The following is a 17,491-nucleotide window of genomic DNA, read 5'->3' as shown; positions in this document are numbered from 1 at the left end:
AAATCCTGTAATACTCAATAGGTCTATACCAAAGGTAGTGTCATGTTCAGAGAGGCAGATTATATCAACTGGATTCGATGACTAATGCATAAATGCAGATTTTATTTATCAGCGCTGGAATATTCTGATGCTTTGAAGATAGCTGCAATTTTACACAGAACGAGATGAAATTACACAGAAATAAAATTTTTTCTGATATCCGAAAATTTTTAACCAACAATTGTTAGTGCAGATGCAAGATGCCAGCATTATGTTGTTTAGTTTCTTTCTCAACATAAAGATTTGTTTCAATCCTAAGTTCTCTTGAAACTTTGTCTTTCTGTCTTTTCTATTTTAAAAAAGATGCTGCTCTGACACCTGCAAGCAGGGATATTTTACAAGTCATAATAGTACTCCCCCCTCCGCTCCTCACTTAACATTATCTGTTGGTAGTCCAGGCAATTTAACCGTCCCTCTCCTGTTGAGGTGCAAACAATGCCATCTGTCAGTAGATCGGATTATAATTAATCCCATCTTCTGACGGAATCAAGAGGAACTATGGCAATATGTGACCCTGCACACAACGTAAGCAGCAATTCCACCCCCAAATTAGCTCTCCTGACTGAAGAAGCGGAATGAGGTCGGTTATGACTTCTGAGAGCGGATGCAAACTCAACATTAGTGTTTCTCGATGCTGATTAAATCTTTGCCAGATCACTTTTCCTCTACCCAGGATTTCCGTCAAAATATTTTTACAAAACTTTACTTCAGTTTGAGATGGCAATTAATGTATCATCCAGAATCATTAAACTTGCAATAAATATTTAACTCATCATTTCTAATAAGATTTCTTCTGTCAAACTAGCTAAGATGGTTCAAATGGCTCTGACCACTATGGGACTTAACATCTGTGGTCATCAGTCCCCTAGAAATTAGAACTACTTAAACCTAACTAACCTAAGGACATCACAGACATCCATGCCCGAGGCAGGATTCGAACCTGCGACCGTAGCGGTCACGCGGTTCCAGACTGAAGCGCCTAGAACCGCACGGCCACACCGGCCGGCAAGTCTTTGCAAAGTGATCGAAAATTCTCTGTCATCTGTTCCAGATAAGCACTAGCTTTACAAATAATTTGTGAGCTGGTATTCTGATCCTAGTTCATACTGCAAAAGTTTGGAAATAACTCTAGCACGAGAACTACCTTCCTTAGTTTGTAACAGAGGTAAAAGATCAAACTTATGTTTCACATTCATCACAAAGTTATTAGAAGAAATTCTCATGTTCTTCCTTCCGTTACATGTTGTTAAATTCAACAAATGATACTGCTAGTTTTAATACTTCTGTCACTTGGGTCCGCGCTCAAGTTATTTATAAATGTTTTTGCGCTTTTTCTAAACGAGGAAATAAGTAGCATGAAGTTCAGTATTCCTTAGACCAACATGTTTTAGAAATAACCGAAACTGTTGATATCCTCTGGTTGAGCACGTATGGTACTCTTCGTGCTATACTCCTATGCTACTAGTCCATTATGATGCCATATGAACCTTTTCCCCAGGCCGGTGCGGATTTAGCTAGTTTGCCGGCCAGGGTGGCCGAGCGGTTCTAGGCGCTACAGTTTGGACCGCGCGACCGCTACTGTCGGTGGTTCGAATCCTGCCTCGGGCATGGATGTGTGTGATGTCCTTAGGTTAGTTAGGTTTAAGTAGTTCTAAGTTCTAGGGGACTGATGACCTCAGCAGTTAAGTCCCATAGTGGTCAGAGCCATTTGAACCATCTTAGCTAGTTTGACAGAAGAAATCTTGTTAGAAATGATGAGTTAAATATTTATTGCAAGTTTAATGATTCTGGATGATACATTAATTGCCATCTCAAACTGAAGTAAAGTTTTGTAAAAACATTCAATCAAAATTTCACTGCTCCCTGAACTTGTTCCTAGAATGGTGGTACATATTTTAAGAAGTATCACTTACCATTGCGAGTGTGATGACGATAGCGGCAGGAAGTTAAATACTAAATAAAACTAAAAACTAGAAGTGGGCGCAAGAGCAGTTAAAAGTGTGCTGTTGACAGAGAAGAAGAAATAAATTATGAAAAACGTAAGGAAATTTCTGGAAAGTATGAGTAATGAAAACGAGCAACGGGTCATTGACAAGGCTGTAAAACTGACAAAGCTAAGTGAATATATAGAAAGTTTTAAGACATTTAAAGAATATAGTGATAGTGAATGTACAAAACTGTGCTCGATGTTGGGACTCGAAAATTTAGAAGCTGTTATTGCGAACATTTCGTTCGCACTTTCAAATCTCAGATGACCAAATTTCGCGATTACGAGTTGAGGTAGAATGTACTGTTATTGCTTCTCAGAGCCTTTCACACTCTACCTTTTCTCAAGACTTCGCCGGGAGAACTGTTATCATGATCATCGTCACCTCTTTTTGGTGCATCTCTTTCACCCTCGACATCCTGCTTCAGATGATAACATGGTAACGAAGTTCCACACGAAGGAAAAAGTTTTTTATCGTGTCTCTAACAAGCCTCACACCTGGGAATCCGGCACTGTCATTCAGACGACTGGATGATCTCATTATCACACCACACACGGCGAAACAGGCACCCATCGATGGCATCAAAACAGCCTTCGCTTTTGTGATTATTGTGATCCTGCCGTAGATTTTCGTTTTTTAGAAATGTTGGCTGCACCCCAGACTGCTGACTTTTCCACTGCCTGAAGTTCGGGCGCACGGGGCAACAGAGTTCGGCCGCTGCCAGCCTACACAGCCGCACACGCGGCCACTGCACCCGTTGACGTTCACAGAGACGTGAGCAACGGACATAGCGTCTGCACCAGGTTTACAGTATTCTGCGTCCTCAGAAACGCCGCATCTAAATTCACCTGTACCATTAGATGGACATGCTAGCAAATGCCACCCGTAAAAATTCCGTCGTTGTTTGGGAACATGAAGTCTATGAATGACTACAAATGGTCTCCAAGTAGCCGAACATAACCACGTCCCAGTCCATTCCATGTAAACACAGTCCACACCGTTATGGAGTCACCACCAGCAGTGTCTTGTTGACGACTTGGAACCATGGTTTCGTGGGGTCTACGCCACACTGGAGTCCTACCACCAACTGCAATCGGGACTCAGCTGACCAGCCCACGGTTTTTCAGTCGTCTAGGGACCAGCCGACATGGTCATGAGCAGGTGATGTCATGCTATTAGCAAAGGCACTCGCGTCGGTCGTCTGCTACCATAGCCCATTAATGGCAGATTTCTTCGCACTGTCCTAACGGATACGTTTGTCGTACGTCCCACGTTGATTTCTGCGGTTATTTCACTCAGTGTTGCTTGTCTGTTAGAACTGACAACTCTACACAAACGCCGCTGCTCTCGGTCGTTAAGTGAAGGCCATCGGCGACTGCGTTGCCAGTGGTGAGAGGAAATGTCTGAAATTTGGTTTCTTGGCACACTCTTGATACTGTGGATCTCGGAATATTGAATGCCATAACGATTCGCGTAATGGAATATCCCATCCGTCTAGCTCCAAAACCGTTGTGCATTCAAAGTACGTTAATTCCCATCATGCGGCCATAATCACGTCAGAAACCTATTCACATGAATAACCTGACTGCAAATGACAGCTTCCCCACTGCACTGCCGTTTTATACCTTGTGTGCGCGATATTACCGCCATCTGTATATGTGCATATTGTTATCCCGTGACTTTCGTCAACACAATCTGTAGCAGAATGTGCTTTCTCATTGCAAAATAATTACAATACAAATTCAATGGTGGTTTAATCATCGCAATTCTTTTCAAAACACTTTGCATTCCGGGCATCCGTCACACACATTAAATGGTCAAACTGGAGACATCGCAATCTTCTTGCAAATTTCGACTGTCTAATAGTGTTATTTATTTCTATTCATATTTGTACTATTCCAGTGTTGTGCTTTCGCCTCATTTCCTATTTACTTTTGTTTTCCCCCATTTACATTTGGTTCTCTCCTCTTTCCCTATTATCCAGTCACTTTTCTATTTTCCTTCACCCCCTCTCTTTTTGAGATCACCTTTGCATTTCTCGTTTTATTTAAGTAAAAGTTATCATCGCTATTCTAAGTCGATGATTATGTGTTGCATTTAATGTCTTTTATTTTCTGTCAAGATTATTTTACTTTCCAGGTTTCATTATATCTCGCCATCTTTGTGTTAATCAGCTATGGAAGGACGCCACCCCATTTTCTCTGCCCCGTTCATTCGTAGCAATTATTGCGTCTGTCGTGTTCACCGAGCAAAGTGGCGCAATGGTTTGCACACTGGACCCGCATTCTGGAGGATGACGGTTCAAATCCCCGTCCAGCCATTCAGATTTAGGTTTTCCTTGATTTTACTAAATGTCTGCAGGCAAATACCGGGATGGTTCCTTTGAAAAGAGCAAGGCCGATTTCCTTCCCAACCTTCCGTAATCCGAGCTTCTGCTTTGTCTCTAATGACCTCACTATCGATGGTACGTTAAACTCTAATCGCCCTCCGTACCTGTCGTGTTCACATGGTGTCGCTTATCACGTAGTCTGTGGGCGCAGATCTTTCTGGACATTTCCTTGTCCCCGCGCGCTCCGTGTTCCAACAGCTCTCCCGTGTATTCGTTCCGGTTGCGTATCTACCGAGTTTCACGTTCTGGGTTTCTATTGTACCATGGTTTTTATCAGATCTGTTTTTCTGCCTGCAAACCACCTTATGCTAATGCCACACGAGTCTACTCCGCATCATGTTGTTCTCCCAACGCCTAGTTTCTCTAATTATTTTTCCATATTATTAATTACTGTATTGTCCGCCCCTGGTAGCTGAGTGGCCAGCGCAATAGAATGTCATACCTAACAGCCCGGGTTCGATTCCCGGCTGGTTCGAAGATTTTCTCCACTCAGGGACTGGGTGTTGTGTTGTCCTTATCATCATCATTTCATCCTCATCGAAACGCAAGTCGCCGAAGTGGTGTCAACTCGAAAGACTTGCAACAGGCCAACGGTCTACCCGACGGGAGGCCGTAGCCACGCGGCATTTCCAATTACTGTATTTTAATTCCATTTTTTCAAAGGCTGAATCTTAGACCCTGTCAGTCGTCTTGAAGTTTTTTCACTGTAGGATCACTTGCATTCTGAGATGGTCCACTCTCTTTTATGACCTGACTGCCGTGCCTTCGACGGACACTTTATTTTAATTTGAATGAGAATGCTGGGTCGCCCATTGAACTCTGGTCTGAGTTTTATATGAATTTATCCGTTATTTTCGAAGTATTTTTTAACTTTTGGTATGGACAGTACTGTTTATTTTATTTTTCCTCAATTTTTCTACAACAGATGTGTACCTGAAGATGACGCTATAAGGAGCGAAACTGGTCGTTTAAATAAAGGATCACTTAACAGCTGTTGTGGGTCTTCATTTATCAATAATACTTTGTAATTCTACCAATCGTGTATCCAGGTGGACTCCAAGCTCGTCTCCAGAACTGCAGTCACACATTTTTATGGTTTTCCAACTTTATTTCTTCAGAAGAGCAGTCATTAATATAAGGACACATATTTATCTTTCTGCTAATCTCTGCTGTAGTGGAAATCAGGCTCTGACCTTCTTTTCCAACATAAAAAACTGGTTTTTGTATCAATGAAATAGACCTGATCGGGCCAAGGATACTGGGTTTGGGAAGCCAGCATATAGGGCTAATCGTAAGTTACGTCTAGACACGTTGTCCTGCTTACCACAAGAGCCAGGAACAGGCGGTCTCCGAGTCTTCGGTAGCGACGCCGAATGTCCTCACTGCGTTCACTGCTGCTGTTGGCCTTCCAAATTTCGGACAGCAGTTGCACTAGCTCACGCAAGGTTGGCCCTTGCGCAACGAAGCACAACAACTGTACGGACAGAGAAAAGTGTTGGTGAAACACAGGTTCTAGTCAGATTCTTCGGACAGGGGGAGAGGTGGGGGAGTCGCCTTGCTGAGGAAGCTGTTACTTCTGTGGTGCCTTCTTCCTAGCTCTGTATACAGTTAGTGCCTGCGTCAGCTGTGCGTGTGTGGACTTTTTATAGCAACGTCACTGTAGGTAGCGGTTAGCTAGCCTCTTCCCAACACACTGCTACATGTCCTTGTGGAGTCTAATGCCGTGACTTGGGCCATTTATCAATGAACCTGGTGTATTAAAGACAGCTCCTTACAGTTAGATAGTTGTCAACATAATTGTAGAACTAAATCTACAGCTACATTTGTATTTACATATTTAGCCCATTAAGCCCCGTTATGATGTTTGGCAGAGTACTTATAGTGCCACTGCTCTCCCCCGTCCTCTACCCCTTTCCTGTTATAGTCTCGAACTGTGGGCGGGAAGAACGATTTTTGATATGCCTCTGTGTGTGCTGGAGTTTTCTAATTTTACCTCTATAGTCTTTTCATATAAGGCTCCAATGACTTGGACCTCATGGGCGTCTTTTTATTCGTGAGTGGGTACCGACGGTTATCAGCCATCCACACATGGACGTACAAGGGTTGTCCAGAAAGTAAGTTCCGATCGCTAACGAAATGGACACCATAGTGAAAACCCGATGAAGCTTTGCACAGATGTGTTGGGTAGTGTCTCTAGTATGACCGTCGATCGCATCAAGACGCTGTTTTCAGTTGTGAGTGCACTGTGGGTGAGTAAAGGTGCCTAGAACAACAATGTTTCCCGCTAAGTAGGAGGGCCCATTGAGAGGCTTCGCCTTACTGAATGCAGCCCACGTAACACAACTGCCACGCACTTCCTTCTTTATGGCAATTCTCGGCCGCACTCTGCAGGGGCAGTGAAGACGCTCCTGCAGCCTTTTCGATGGGAAGTGTTCGATCACCCACATCACAGCCCTAATTGGGTCGTCCTGAGTATCATCTCTGTTCACATGAAACGCTGGGTACGAAGACAACACTTGGGCGCAGGCTACGCGCCATAGACCAGCGTATAGATTTGTCAGAAAGCGCAGGCGGCTGCTTTCTATGACGATGGTGTTGGAAATTTGATATAACACTCCGACAAATGTGTAAGTTGGAGCGGCGACTATGTAGAGAAGTATCTGGAAAGTGTAGCTAACTCTTGCAAATAAAATGTTTATGATTTTCACTGTGATTTCCAGTTAGCGACCGATCGGAACTTACTTTCTGGGCAACCCTCGTATTTCTTTCAGTCGATGTGGTTGCTATTGGTTTGCCAAATACTAGAAAGTGCTGAAAAGTAACGCCTCCGAATATTTCATTCTGTTCTCAATATCGCTTGAGGGATTGCATGTCATCCATATTGCTCGATCGACTTTCCCCACTTTGCTGACGCAAGTTGCAAGCATTTGCCGCTAGAGGACTCCGAATTGTAGCTTGTCACACGGCGGTGTGCAACGTAGCTATGTCGGTGCATGAGAAACAGCGTGCTGTAATGGACTTTCTAACCACGGAAGAGTTCGTCCACACATGAAGCACTTGAATAACAAAGGAATAAAGCAAATTACTAAATATAGAAAAATATCTTTCGATCCTTTTCTTGATGCTTTTTGGTCCTCTTGGGTCCTATGTCCTCCACCCTTCTTAGTTTTGAGGGGGAGAACGGGACATCTTGGCCAGACTTCAGATTGCGGCCCTCACCTACTTCGCCCCAGACTCTTCCTTAGCAATGACTCAAACGAAAAAGAAAGAAGAAAATGGTCAAGTGCAACTCACCGGCTGTTTGTCAGCTAGGGATCGATTCCTCCAGTTACCATCTTTTATTTATTCCTTGTAATGTTTAACGAGGAATTATAAGCTTTAAATGTATTTTAACAGCTCAATTTATGGATGCAAAATTAATTTATTTAATTTAGTTACGATTTATACCCATATAAATCCAAAGGCTATAGGTCACCACTTTGCAGCACATTGCTATAATTTTGCACCAGCCGCGGCTAGTTTTTCAACATACATTTTGCGTTTCTTACGGTTTAATCATCTTCGATCACAGCAGTCGGCTCATAGTTTGCTGTTACATGTTTATTCTTCTTCCAGTTTCTGGAAAAGATGTACACTACTGCCCATTAAAATTGCTACACCACGAAGATGACGTGCTACAGACGCGAAATTTAACCATGCTGTGATATGTAAATAATTAGCTTTTCAGAGCATTCACACAAGGTTGGCGCCGGTGGCGACACGTACAACGTGGTGACATGAGGAAAGTTTCCAACCGATTTCTCATACACAAACAGCAGTTGACCGGCGTTGTCTGGTGAAACGTTGTTATGATGCCTCGTGTAAGGAGGAGAAATGCGTACCATCACGTTTCCGACTTTGATAAAGGTCGGATTGTAGCCTATCGCGATTGCGGTTTATCGTATCGCGACATTGCTACTCGCGTTGGTCGAGATCCAATGACTGTTAGCAGAATATGAAATCGGTGGGTTCAGGAGGGTAATACGGAACGCCGTGCTGGATCCCTCGTATCACTAGCAGTCGAGATGACAGGCATCTTATCCGCATGGCTGTAACGGATCGTGCAGCCACGTCTCGATCCCTGAGTCAACAAATGGGGACGTTTGCAAGACAACAGCCATCTGCACGAGCAGTTCAGCGAAGTTTGCAGCAGCATGGACTATCAGCTCGGAGACCATGGCTGCGGTTACCCTTGACGCTGAATCACAGACAGGAGCGCCTGCGATGGTGTACTCAATGACGAACCTGGGTGCACGAATGGAAACACGTCATTTTCTCGGATGAATCCAGGTTCTGTTTACAGCATCATAATGGTCGCATCCGTGTTTGGCGACATCGCGGTGAACGCACATTGGAAGCGTGTATTCGTCTTCGCCATAGTGGCGTATCACCCGGCGTGATGGTATGGCGTGCCATTGGCTACACGTCTCGGTTCGTACTGATGGCACTTCGAACAGTGGACGTTACATTTGAGATGTGATACGACCCGAGGCTCTACCCTTCATTCGATCCCTGCGAAACCCTACATTTCAGCAGGATAATGCACGACCGAATGTTGCAGGTTCTGGATACAGAAAATGTTAGACTGCTGCAGCACATTCTCCAGATCTCTCACCAATTGGAAACGTCTAGTCAATGGTGGCCGAGCAACTGGCTCGTCACAATACGCCAGTCACTACTCTTGATGAACTGTGGTATCGTGTTGAAGCTGCATGGGCAGCTGTACCTGTACACGCCATCCGAGCTCTGTTTGTCTCAATGCCCAGGAGTATCAAGGCCAGAGGTGGTTCTTCTGGGTACTGATTTCTCAGGATCTATGCACCCAAATTGCGTGTAAATGTAACCACATGTCAGTTCTAGTATAATATATTGTCCAATGAATACCCGTTCATCATCTGCATTCCTTCTTGGTGTAGCAATTTTAATGGCCAGTAGTGTAAAATTCCTCTTCCACCTGATTTTCCGGTTAAGTGCAACTTGTCAACATAACTGTCCACTAGTCGCTTCGGAGCTTTGTAGATAGTGTGGAACTAGTACCAGGTGATCATGTGACCTTTCACGGCTATGGTCAAACATGGGAATGACATGATCTGTTGCAGTCGGTTGTGTGGAATCAGGTAGTTAAGACGCGTTGAAGCGGAGCCATTACAAAATGGCTCATAGAGTTTATCGTATTTGGAGGTGCCCATTACCATATTGTGAACGACCTTGCCCGATATTTTAGTAAATCAGGGTGGACTGCCTAAGGTGTGTACTAGGAATGATGTATCACTCGCATTCACCTCGCACATTGTGAGGGCAGTGCTTGTGAGGTCATTCTAACCAACAGGGAGACGAGTGTCACGTGTTCCAATGACAACTGGCTTCACACCCACTGGGAATTGCTCCTGTTAGTGAACCCAGGTGCAACTGTGTCACTTTTACAGTGAACAATGCGGAAGGAACCGCAATGCAATGAGAGGAATTCTATGTCTTTCAGTGGCACATGAAGCTGCACTGCAAAAGGATATGCTAAAATGATAAATTATTGTAATGTGTGTATGTTCGTAAAAAGAAAATGTTTATTGAAAGCTGGTTCATGCTTAGGGCACCTGTATTTGTAACATGTAAAAGCTGTTGGGAAGTTCCTCGTAACGGAAGTGGTAACTGTCTGCGGACGCGTAGTATGCTTTGCTTCTTTCCACATCATGCAGGGCATCGAATGCACCGACTGTCTGTAACACTTACGTCGATTAGAAGTAGGTTCATACTATGTAACTCCGTATCTGCAATTATGAAGTGTGTATTCAGTGTTATTTAAACTCCTTGACCTGTGGCAAGAAAATTAGAGTTTTGTAATGCATATATGAAAAAAGCAAAAGGTTATGCTAAAATGATAAATTATTGTAATATGTGTATGTTCGTAAAAAGAAAATGTTTATTGAAAGCTGGTTCATGCTTAGGGCAACTGTATTTGTAACATGTAAAAGCTGTTGGGAAGTTCCTCGTAACGGAAGTGGCATGGCGCGAAGTAAAAGGTGGTTTTGGCGGTCGAACTGAGCGTCCCCTTTGTGTGAACGGCACGCAGTGTGTGCTAGCCGTAGCACCGTACATTTCTACGGTGCTAAGAGAGGAAATTAGAGGCTGCTTTAGAAAGGATTTGCTTCGGATGTAGATCTGGCTATTATTTGGTATTCTCAGCATAAAGGAAAGGTTCTAATATGTTGAAAATCCGACGCCAATAAGAGATTTTATAGAGCATTTGAACATCAAGAGCCGTGAGTACAGTTAGCCGCCATTGTCGCTTGCCACCAATCTTCGCCATTGATTCACAAATTTCAAACATTCAGTAATGTATATGGACATGGTCCAGTTAATTTTTGTGTTTCAATAATACTCACAAAACATAAATTCGTGTCCAGAACCATATTTTCTATCCTGATCACGAACCTATGCTGGGTCCTCACCTAAGTGCTACTAAAACCGAGTATCCTGATTTAAATGAACAATTCGTGCATTCAAGTGTTTAAAAGTGATTTTTTTGTCTAATGTAAAAGGAGTAGTAAAAGTTAAAGTGAAAACCACAAAAGCGAAGTTCGATAGGATTTTGCTAAAGTATCCTTAGTTTATTACAAAATATAGTTTTGCAGGATTACAGTGGAAACGTGTGTAAATATTATTGTCTAAAATACCTGCTTCACAGGTGATAAAAAGGCAAGTTAAGCTCATTTTCAAAATTAGTGTGGTTTTGATTCCTATCATGAATGGTTCCTTTTTTGAAGGTGATTAAGCCCAGTGTTGTGTATTATTGACTTACAAAGTAAATTATGAACTACGGCAAGTGAACTGAATGATTAGTTTTTTGGATTGGTCTTTTCTACTGTAATAAACAAAGAGCGTTGACTAGTGAAACTATACTAGTTTATGGGTCCCCATCGTATTCTCCAACTATTAGAAAAAAATTGAAATATTACTGTTGCTAAGGAAAACTGATATATGTACAGGAGCTTAAGCAGTGTATTTATGATATTATTCATCTTTATTTATTTATTTTCTTTTTCAAGTTAGTTAAGTTGGAAATTTGTGGTAAGGATTAGGGGACCAAACTGCAGAGTCATCGGTCCCTAGGCTTACGCACTACTTAATCTAACTTACGCCAAGGACAACACACACACACACACACACACACACACACACACACACACACATCCGTGCCCGAGGGAGGACTCAAACCTCCGAGGGAGGGGGGGGGGGGATTCGCGCGAACAGCGACAAGACGCCTTGACAGCACGGCTACCCCTCCTGGTTCAGTTAAGATAATAGCCCCTCATGCCCAAATTTAGTTCTGTCCTTCATACAGTAACATTTCAGTAATTGATTAAGTAATGCTCTTGAGTGTAGCTGTCATTAGTATGAGCTCGGTACAAATTTACTTCCTATAATTTACTGGTGTGAGCGTTATTGGTAACTGCTGCTACACACAATTCAGAGTGCGCTGTGTCAGTTTGTATCCTGTTCACTATTCAAAGGGAAATCTCAACGAAAGTAACTTCAATAACCAATAGTCAATTTCCTCAAATAGGTATTTCCAAATTAATGTGCCTAATTGGGCTGGGGACCGTTAATTTTTTTTCATTCTTTTATGATTTTATCTCTTTCATTAACTCCCAAGGTTAGAGTCCATTTAGTTTTTCTGTTAATTTCACTAAATTCAAAATTATTGTCCGATACCTTTGTCCATTGCGGTCAAACTTCAAAATCGCCGCGTGGGATTAGCCGAGCGGTCTTGGGCGCTGCAGTCATGGACTGTGCGGCTGGTCTCAGCGGAGGTTCGAGTCCTCCCTCGGGTATGGGTGTGTGTGTTTGTCCTTAGGATAATTTAGGTTAAGTAGTGTGTAAGCTTAGGGACTGATGACCTTAGCAGTTAAGTCCCATAATATTTCACACACATTTGAACATTTGAACAAACTTCGAAATCCTCTCCGCGGGTAACATTAGCGTGTTTCACGACAAGTCCAATCAGGCGCTTAACTCGCAGCGTGTGCAGAATGTAGTTTAGTCCAGAGATCGTCGTGTGATATTTTGTGCGACTTTTTCGTACCACGATTTGAGCTCTCTCATTCAGGTGACAATAGACTTTGAGACAGCACATGCCGAAAACGGTGACAACAAACTTGAAAAACAGCCATGCACGCACGTCCTGTTGTGAAGTTAGGAGTAGGCGTGCCCGAACCGGGCGCGTGTTTTGGCAGCTGAGGAGGCCGACATATGCAGGTCGTAGAAGCCGAAGTCTAGCGTTGTCGTCAATAGCTGATGATGATGATGATGATGATGTTCAGTGCAGTGTATGGGGCGCTCAACTGCGCGGTCATCAGAGCCCGTACGAAGTCCCAATTTTATACACAGTCCAATTTTTCCACTCTCACGAATGATATTGATGATGATGAAATGATGAGGACTACACAAACACCCAGTCCCCGGGCAGAGAAAATCCCTACTCTGGCCGGTAATCGAACCCGGGACTCCGTGATCCAGAGGCAGCAAAGCTAGCCACCAGAGTCATCAATAGATGGCGTTACGTTTTGGGGTGCTGTGGTTGGCAGACTCCCAAAGTATGAGAATTTTAGACCGCAAGTGAGGCAGGCGCCGGCTCTGGCCACGTGCTCGGAAAAACCCGGCGGTTAGCGCGAAACAAGGAACGATAACTGCAATGGCCGACATGATTGGCCAGAACATATATTAAAAAGACTAAATATATCTAAAGCTAAACCCAACTAGCGATGAGAAGCCAATGACATGGTTACAAAAACAAAATTAATATGAGTCAGTGGATGGAGATGCGCCCTCGGTAAGAAGTGTAGTTTTTAGGTTATTTAATGTTAAATGTTTTAGGTATATATAATAATCTCTATAATGCCTGAAGTAGTGTCTATGGATAGATGTAAGTGAGCACTGGCGAACTGTCATAGTAGACTTTTTTGGTAAGTATCATTTATTTTGAATTGCAGGCTTCTCCTTTCATCATTTGTGACTTATTTATCTCTCCAGTTGCTTATGCTGATCTCATATAGAGATTATTACAGAGAAAATTTCATTTTTCTATCGATATACTCACAACAGGAACTACCTTATTCGTTTCAGCATTATCAGTGAATAAATGTTGCCCTTATTCAACATCTTCATGCTGAGTTCGCATTCTGAGATGACAATAGCCACTCTCACAGAGCTGCTTGTTCCTCAGATAACTTTCTGCAGTTCAACTGTCTCTCTAAACCACCAGATATTAATGCCACAAAAATGTATGGAAATATATGAAACACCAGGTGAACTGCAGCAACTAGTGTCCTTGCAATTTATTAGCTCAACTATATGTAATCATTATCTAGATATGACATGGCTGAGGAATCTTGTGGACTCTCTTCCTCTCCTGGTAATCAAGGCTAGAGGTTGTGTTTATACTATCATGGTGTCTTCTGAGTGTGCCTGAAATGTCGTCTGGCGTACTTGAAAGAGGTCTGTACAAAGTTTTAACTATAACTTCTAAAAATTAAAGTTATATAATTAATCTTTTGTTTATTGGGAACTGCATTTCTGCAGTACTGACACATACAGAAATCTCCACGACACAATACCGTAACATGCCGGCAGATGACCCAAAACAAAACGGTGCAGACCATCGATAAAATGGAGATGAGCCACATTATTTTGTTTTGGATCATCTAGCAGAATTCTGCGATATTATGGAATGGGGTATCAGTGTGTGTAAGACCTGCAGACATGAACCTGTATCAAAGAAAAATCGGACCCTTCAGGGTTACCGGCAAATATGTTCAGTATATGGTTCTTGGCGCTATTGCAACAAGAACTGCTTCTAAGTTTGGAATGACGTATATTGGCCAGATTTGTACAGTGCAAGACGAATATGAGAAACACCACAGTCATACACATCTGGGCCAACCGGATAAATCTACAACAGCAGACCAGTGCCTTAGTACAAAACACCGCGTGATGTACGAAAAACAAAAATTTTATACGTAGTTTCGTCTTTCTGGGACTTTGTGGTAAAGGAGGCAATACTCATTTGCATTGTGTATGACATATTAAATAGGACTTCAGCATTCCAATTAAGTACAGCTTGCAACCCTGGGCTTGCAGCCACTGCATATTTTCAACGGCGGTTACTACGCCTCATATTGGAGGTTCCGTGTAGCAAATATTTTAATTTGGCCCCTAGCCACAGCAACGTTTGGTGGCAGCACCTGTCACCTGTTGCATGTGCGGAAGGCTCTCAACACGCTACTGTCACTGTCTCCAAGCATCCAAGCAACTCAATCGTGCATGTGTGAGTTTCAAATGATGACTTCATACAGTCATAAATGCGGACACTGGTAAGTGCTAAATAGCAAGCAGTAACAACCAGCCAAGACCAGGCGGCGTCAGTTGCCTCGAGAAATACTGTGGGCAGACTTGAGAGCCACATACAAGGTTGTTATAGATGACTGAAGCGATTTTGTAATTCACTATATCTATATCAATTGACAGACTGACACAAAACTCAACACTCAAAGTTTTTGTACCGTTGTAGCCACACATCAGATTCTTGCCATGAGAGTGCAGCAGTGAACAGTTAGGATCACTCTGCTGTAACAGTGCAACGACACCTCAGTACGAAGTTCAATGAAGGTCCACCAACTGCGAAATCTACTCGGCAATGGTTTTGCGCAGTATAAGCTCAGGATGCCTCTGCAAGGGGAAATCAACAGGTCAGCCTGTACTGAATGAAGAAACTGTTGAGACCGCGCGGGATTAGCGGCTGATCCCGGCGGAGGTTCGAGTCCTCCCTCGGGCATGGGTGTGTGTGTTTGTCCTTAGGATAATTTAGGTTAAGTAGTGTGTAAGCTTAGGGACTGATGACCTTAGCAGTTAAGTTCCATAAGATTTCACACACATTTTTTTGACTACGTATGGGCGAGTTTCGCATGCAGCTCTGAGAAGTCGATGAACAGACCAACCACAGACCTGAACAAACCCCAACCGACTATTTAGAAGGTAGTAAGGGAACGACTGTAACTGAAGCCTCACCACATGCTATTGTTATGAGCCCTAACTCCCGAAGGCAAAGTCAGACACTTTGAACTTTCGACACAGTTGAAACAGCTAATGGTAGAGGATGGATTTTGTGAGAAACTCATCTTCAGTAATGAAGCAACATTGTTTGTGAATGGCACCGTGACGTCAGTCTGGAACCGCGCGACCGCTACGGTCGCAGGTTCGAATCCTGCCTCGGGCATGGGTGTGTGTGATGTCCTTTGGTTAGTTAGGTTTAAGTGGCTCTAAGTTCTAGGGGACTGATGACCTCAGATGTTAATTTCCATAGCGCTCAGAGCCATTTGAACCATTTTTTTGGCACCGTGAATAAGGACAATGTGCGAATCTGGAGGATAGAAAATCTCCACGCTATCCTGCAGGACATTCGAGAGTCATTAAAAGATAATGTGTTCTGTGCAGTCTCACGATTTAAAGTTTATGGTTCCTTTCTCTTCTGTGACAGACCATTACGGGGCACGCGTATCTGGATGTACTGCAAAAATTGGCTCATGCCACAACTGGAGAGGGGCAGTGTGGATTTCATCAACCGCCCTCTTCCATCATGATGTTTGTGAATTCTTAAACACGAAATTGAGAAACCAATGGTCGGTCATGAACGGATGGACACTCAGCGATTCTAATCATGGGCTCTGTGCTCTAACACGCTGTTTTTTTTGTGTGAAGTTATGTGAAAGATTCAGTGTTTACTCCTTCTCTATCTGCGAGCTTCTCTAAATGCGAACTCACATCAACGGTGCTTTTGTACAGATTGATAGGGACATTCTGCGACAACCGTGAGAGTAAGTCCATTATTGACTTTATATCTGCAGAACCAGTAGGCCAGCGGGGGGGAGTACACTTAGAGCAGTTGTGATATGTCAAAAAAACTTTTAGTGTTTTTGTATGTGTGAAAAGCCCTCTGACAACATGTCAAATAAAGTAGCTACAGCATATCTGTGAACTCGCTTAAATCATTTATAATAGCCTAGTGCTAAAGAGAAAATTTTTTATGGAATAATGCGCCTGTTCTTAGAGGAACATACACATAATAAAAAACTGAATATACAGTATTAATGTTCCACAACAATAATTAATTAACAGTTCGCTATGAACCGGCGTCCGGCTTCTTAGGCCATCGTCGGCTGCTTGTGACTGATAATTGAGCTACATTAGCACATTTGATAATATTCGTGAAATATTCCGTCGGTTTTTGGAGGAACGGAAACATACTAAAAACTTGAATACAATGTATTAATGTTCCATAGTAATATTTATTTATTTATTGTGGAACGTTAATACTGTGAATTAAATTTAAATAAATTATCTAGTATCATTTTTTCGTGGTGACGATTAAAAATTAATGACAACCCCTCGGTATTCCGATAACAAAACTGTACGCTCGTAAACAAGAAAACTTTTTGGGGAAAGTGAATAACTTAACGAAGGTTGTTAGAAGAGGATCGGAATTGCTTACCTTGATCAACATTTCGCCGTGCATTGTCACATTGAAGATGCATGCGACTAGCTCCTCGAGTTCTCGTGGACGATCCATCAGTAGCTTGAGGAGGGACATGGTGACCAGCCCGCACGCGAGTGCCAGCGAGACAGCGGCAGCGATGGCGGTGGCAGCGGTGCGGCCGCCCCCTGGTGGGTTCCAGAGGCCTTGCAATCGCAGCAGCGTGGCGCTGGGGCCCAACACCGCCCCCACGTCTGGGCCGCGGCTCGCCATGCAGTGAAGTATAGCGCAGCACTCCACGTCACCCCAGCTGCTGCACTTCTGGAACACATCAGTGGCTACAGAGCGCGTTGTACTCGGATTCTACCCGGCAGACCCTACCGTGACCTAGTCAGCTGCGGCATGTCAGCTGACCGTCCATAACACGGATTCCTACAGCTTCTACCCCACCGCCGGTGTGCCCCAAGGTTCCGTCCTCTTCCCCTCTTCTATACCTTTTGTATAAGGCGGACA

General features: G+C 43.3%; 1 protein-coding gene across 1 annotated transcript in view; it reads right to left on the bottom strand.

The window, feature by feature from the left end:
* The window catches only part of LOC124623046 (odorant receptor Or1-like), a 57,681-nt gene extending 40,430 nt beyond the window's left edge, over window positions 1–17,251 (bottom strand). The window contains exon 1 of the mRNA XM_047148838.1: window positions 16,997–17,251. Within this exon, the coding sequence (XP_047004794.1) occupies window positions 16,997–17,251 (255 nt within the window). The remainder of the gene's footprint in view (window positions 1–16,996) is intronic.
* Between the last annotated feature and the right edge of the window lie 240 nt (window positions 17,252–17,491).

The sequence above is a fragment of the Schistocerca americana genome, chromosome 7 (assembly GCF_021461395.2).
Source record: "Schistocerca americana isolate TAMUIC-IGC-003095 chromosome 7, iqSchAmer2.1, whole genome shotgun sequence".
NCBI classification, from domain to species: Eukaryota; Metazoa; Arthropoda; class Insecta; order Orthoptera; family Acrididae; genus Schistocerca; species Schistocerca americana.
This window is presented reverse-complemented; position numbering and strand designations above follow the sequence as displayed.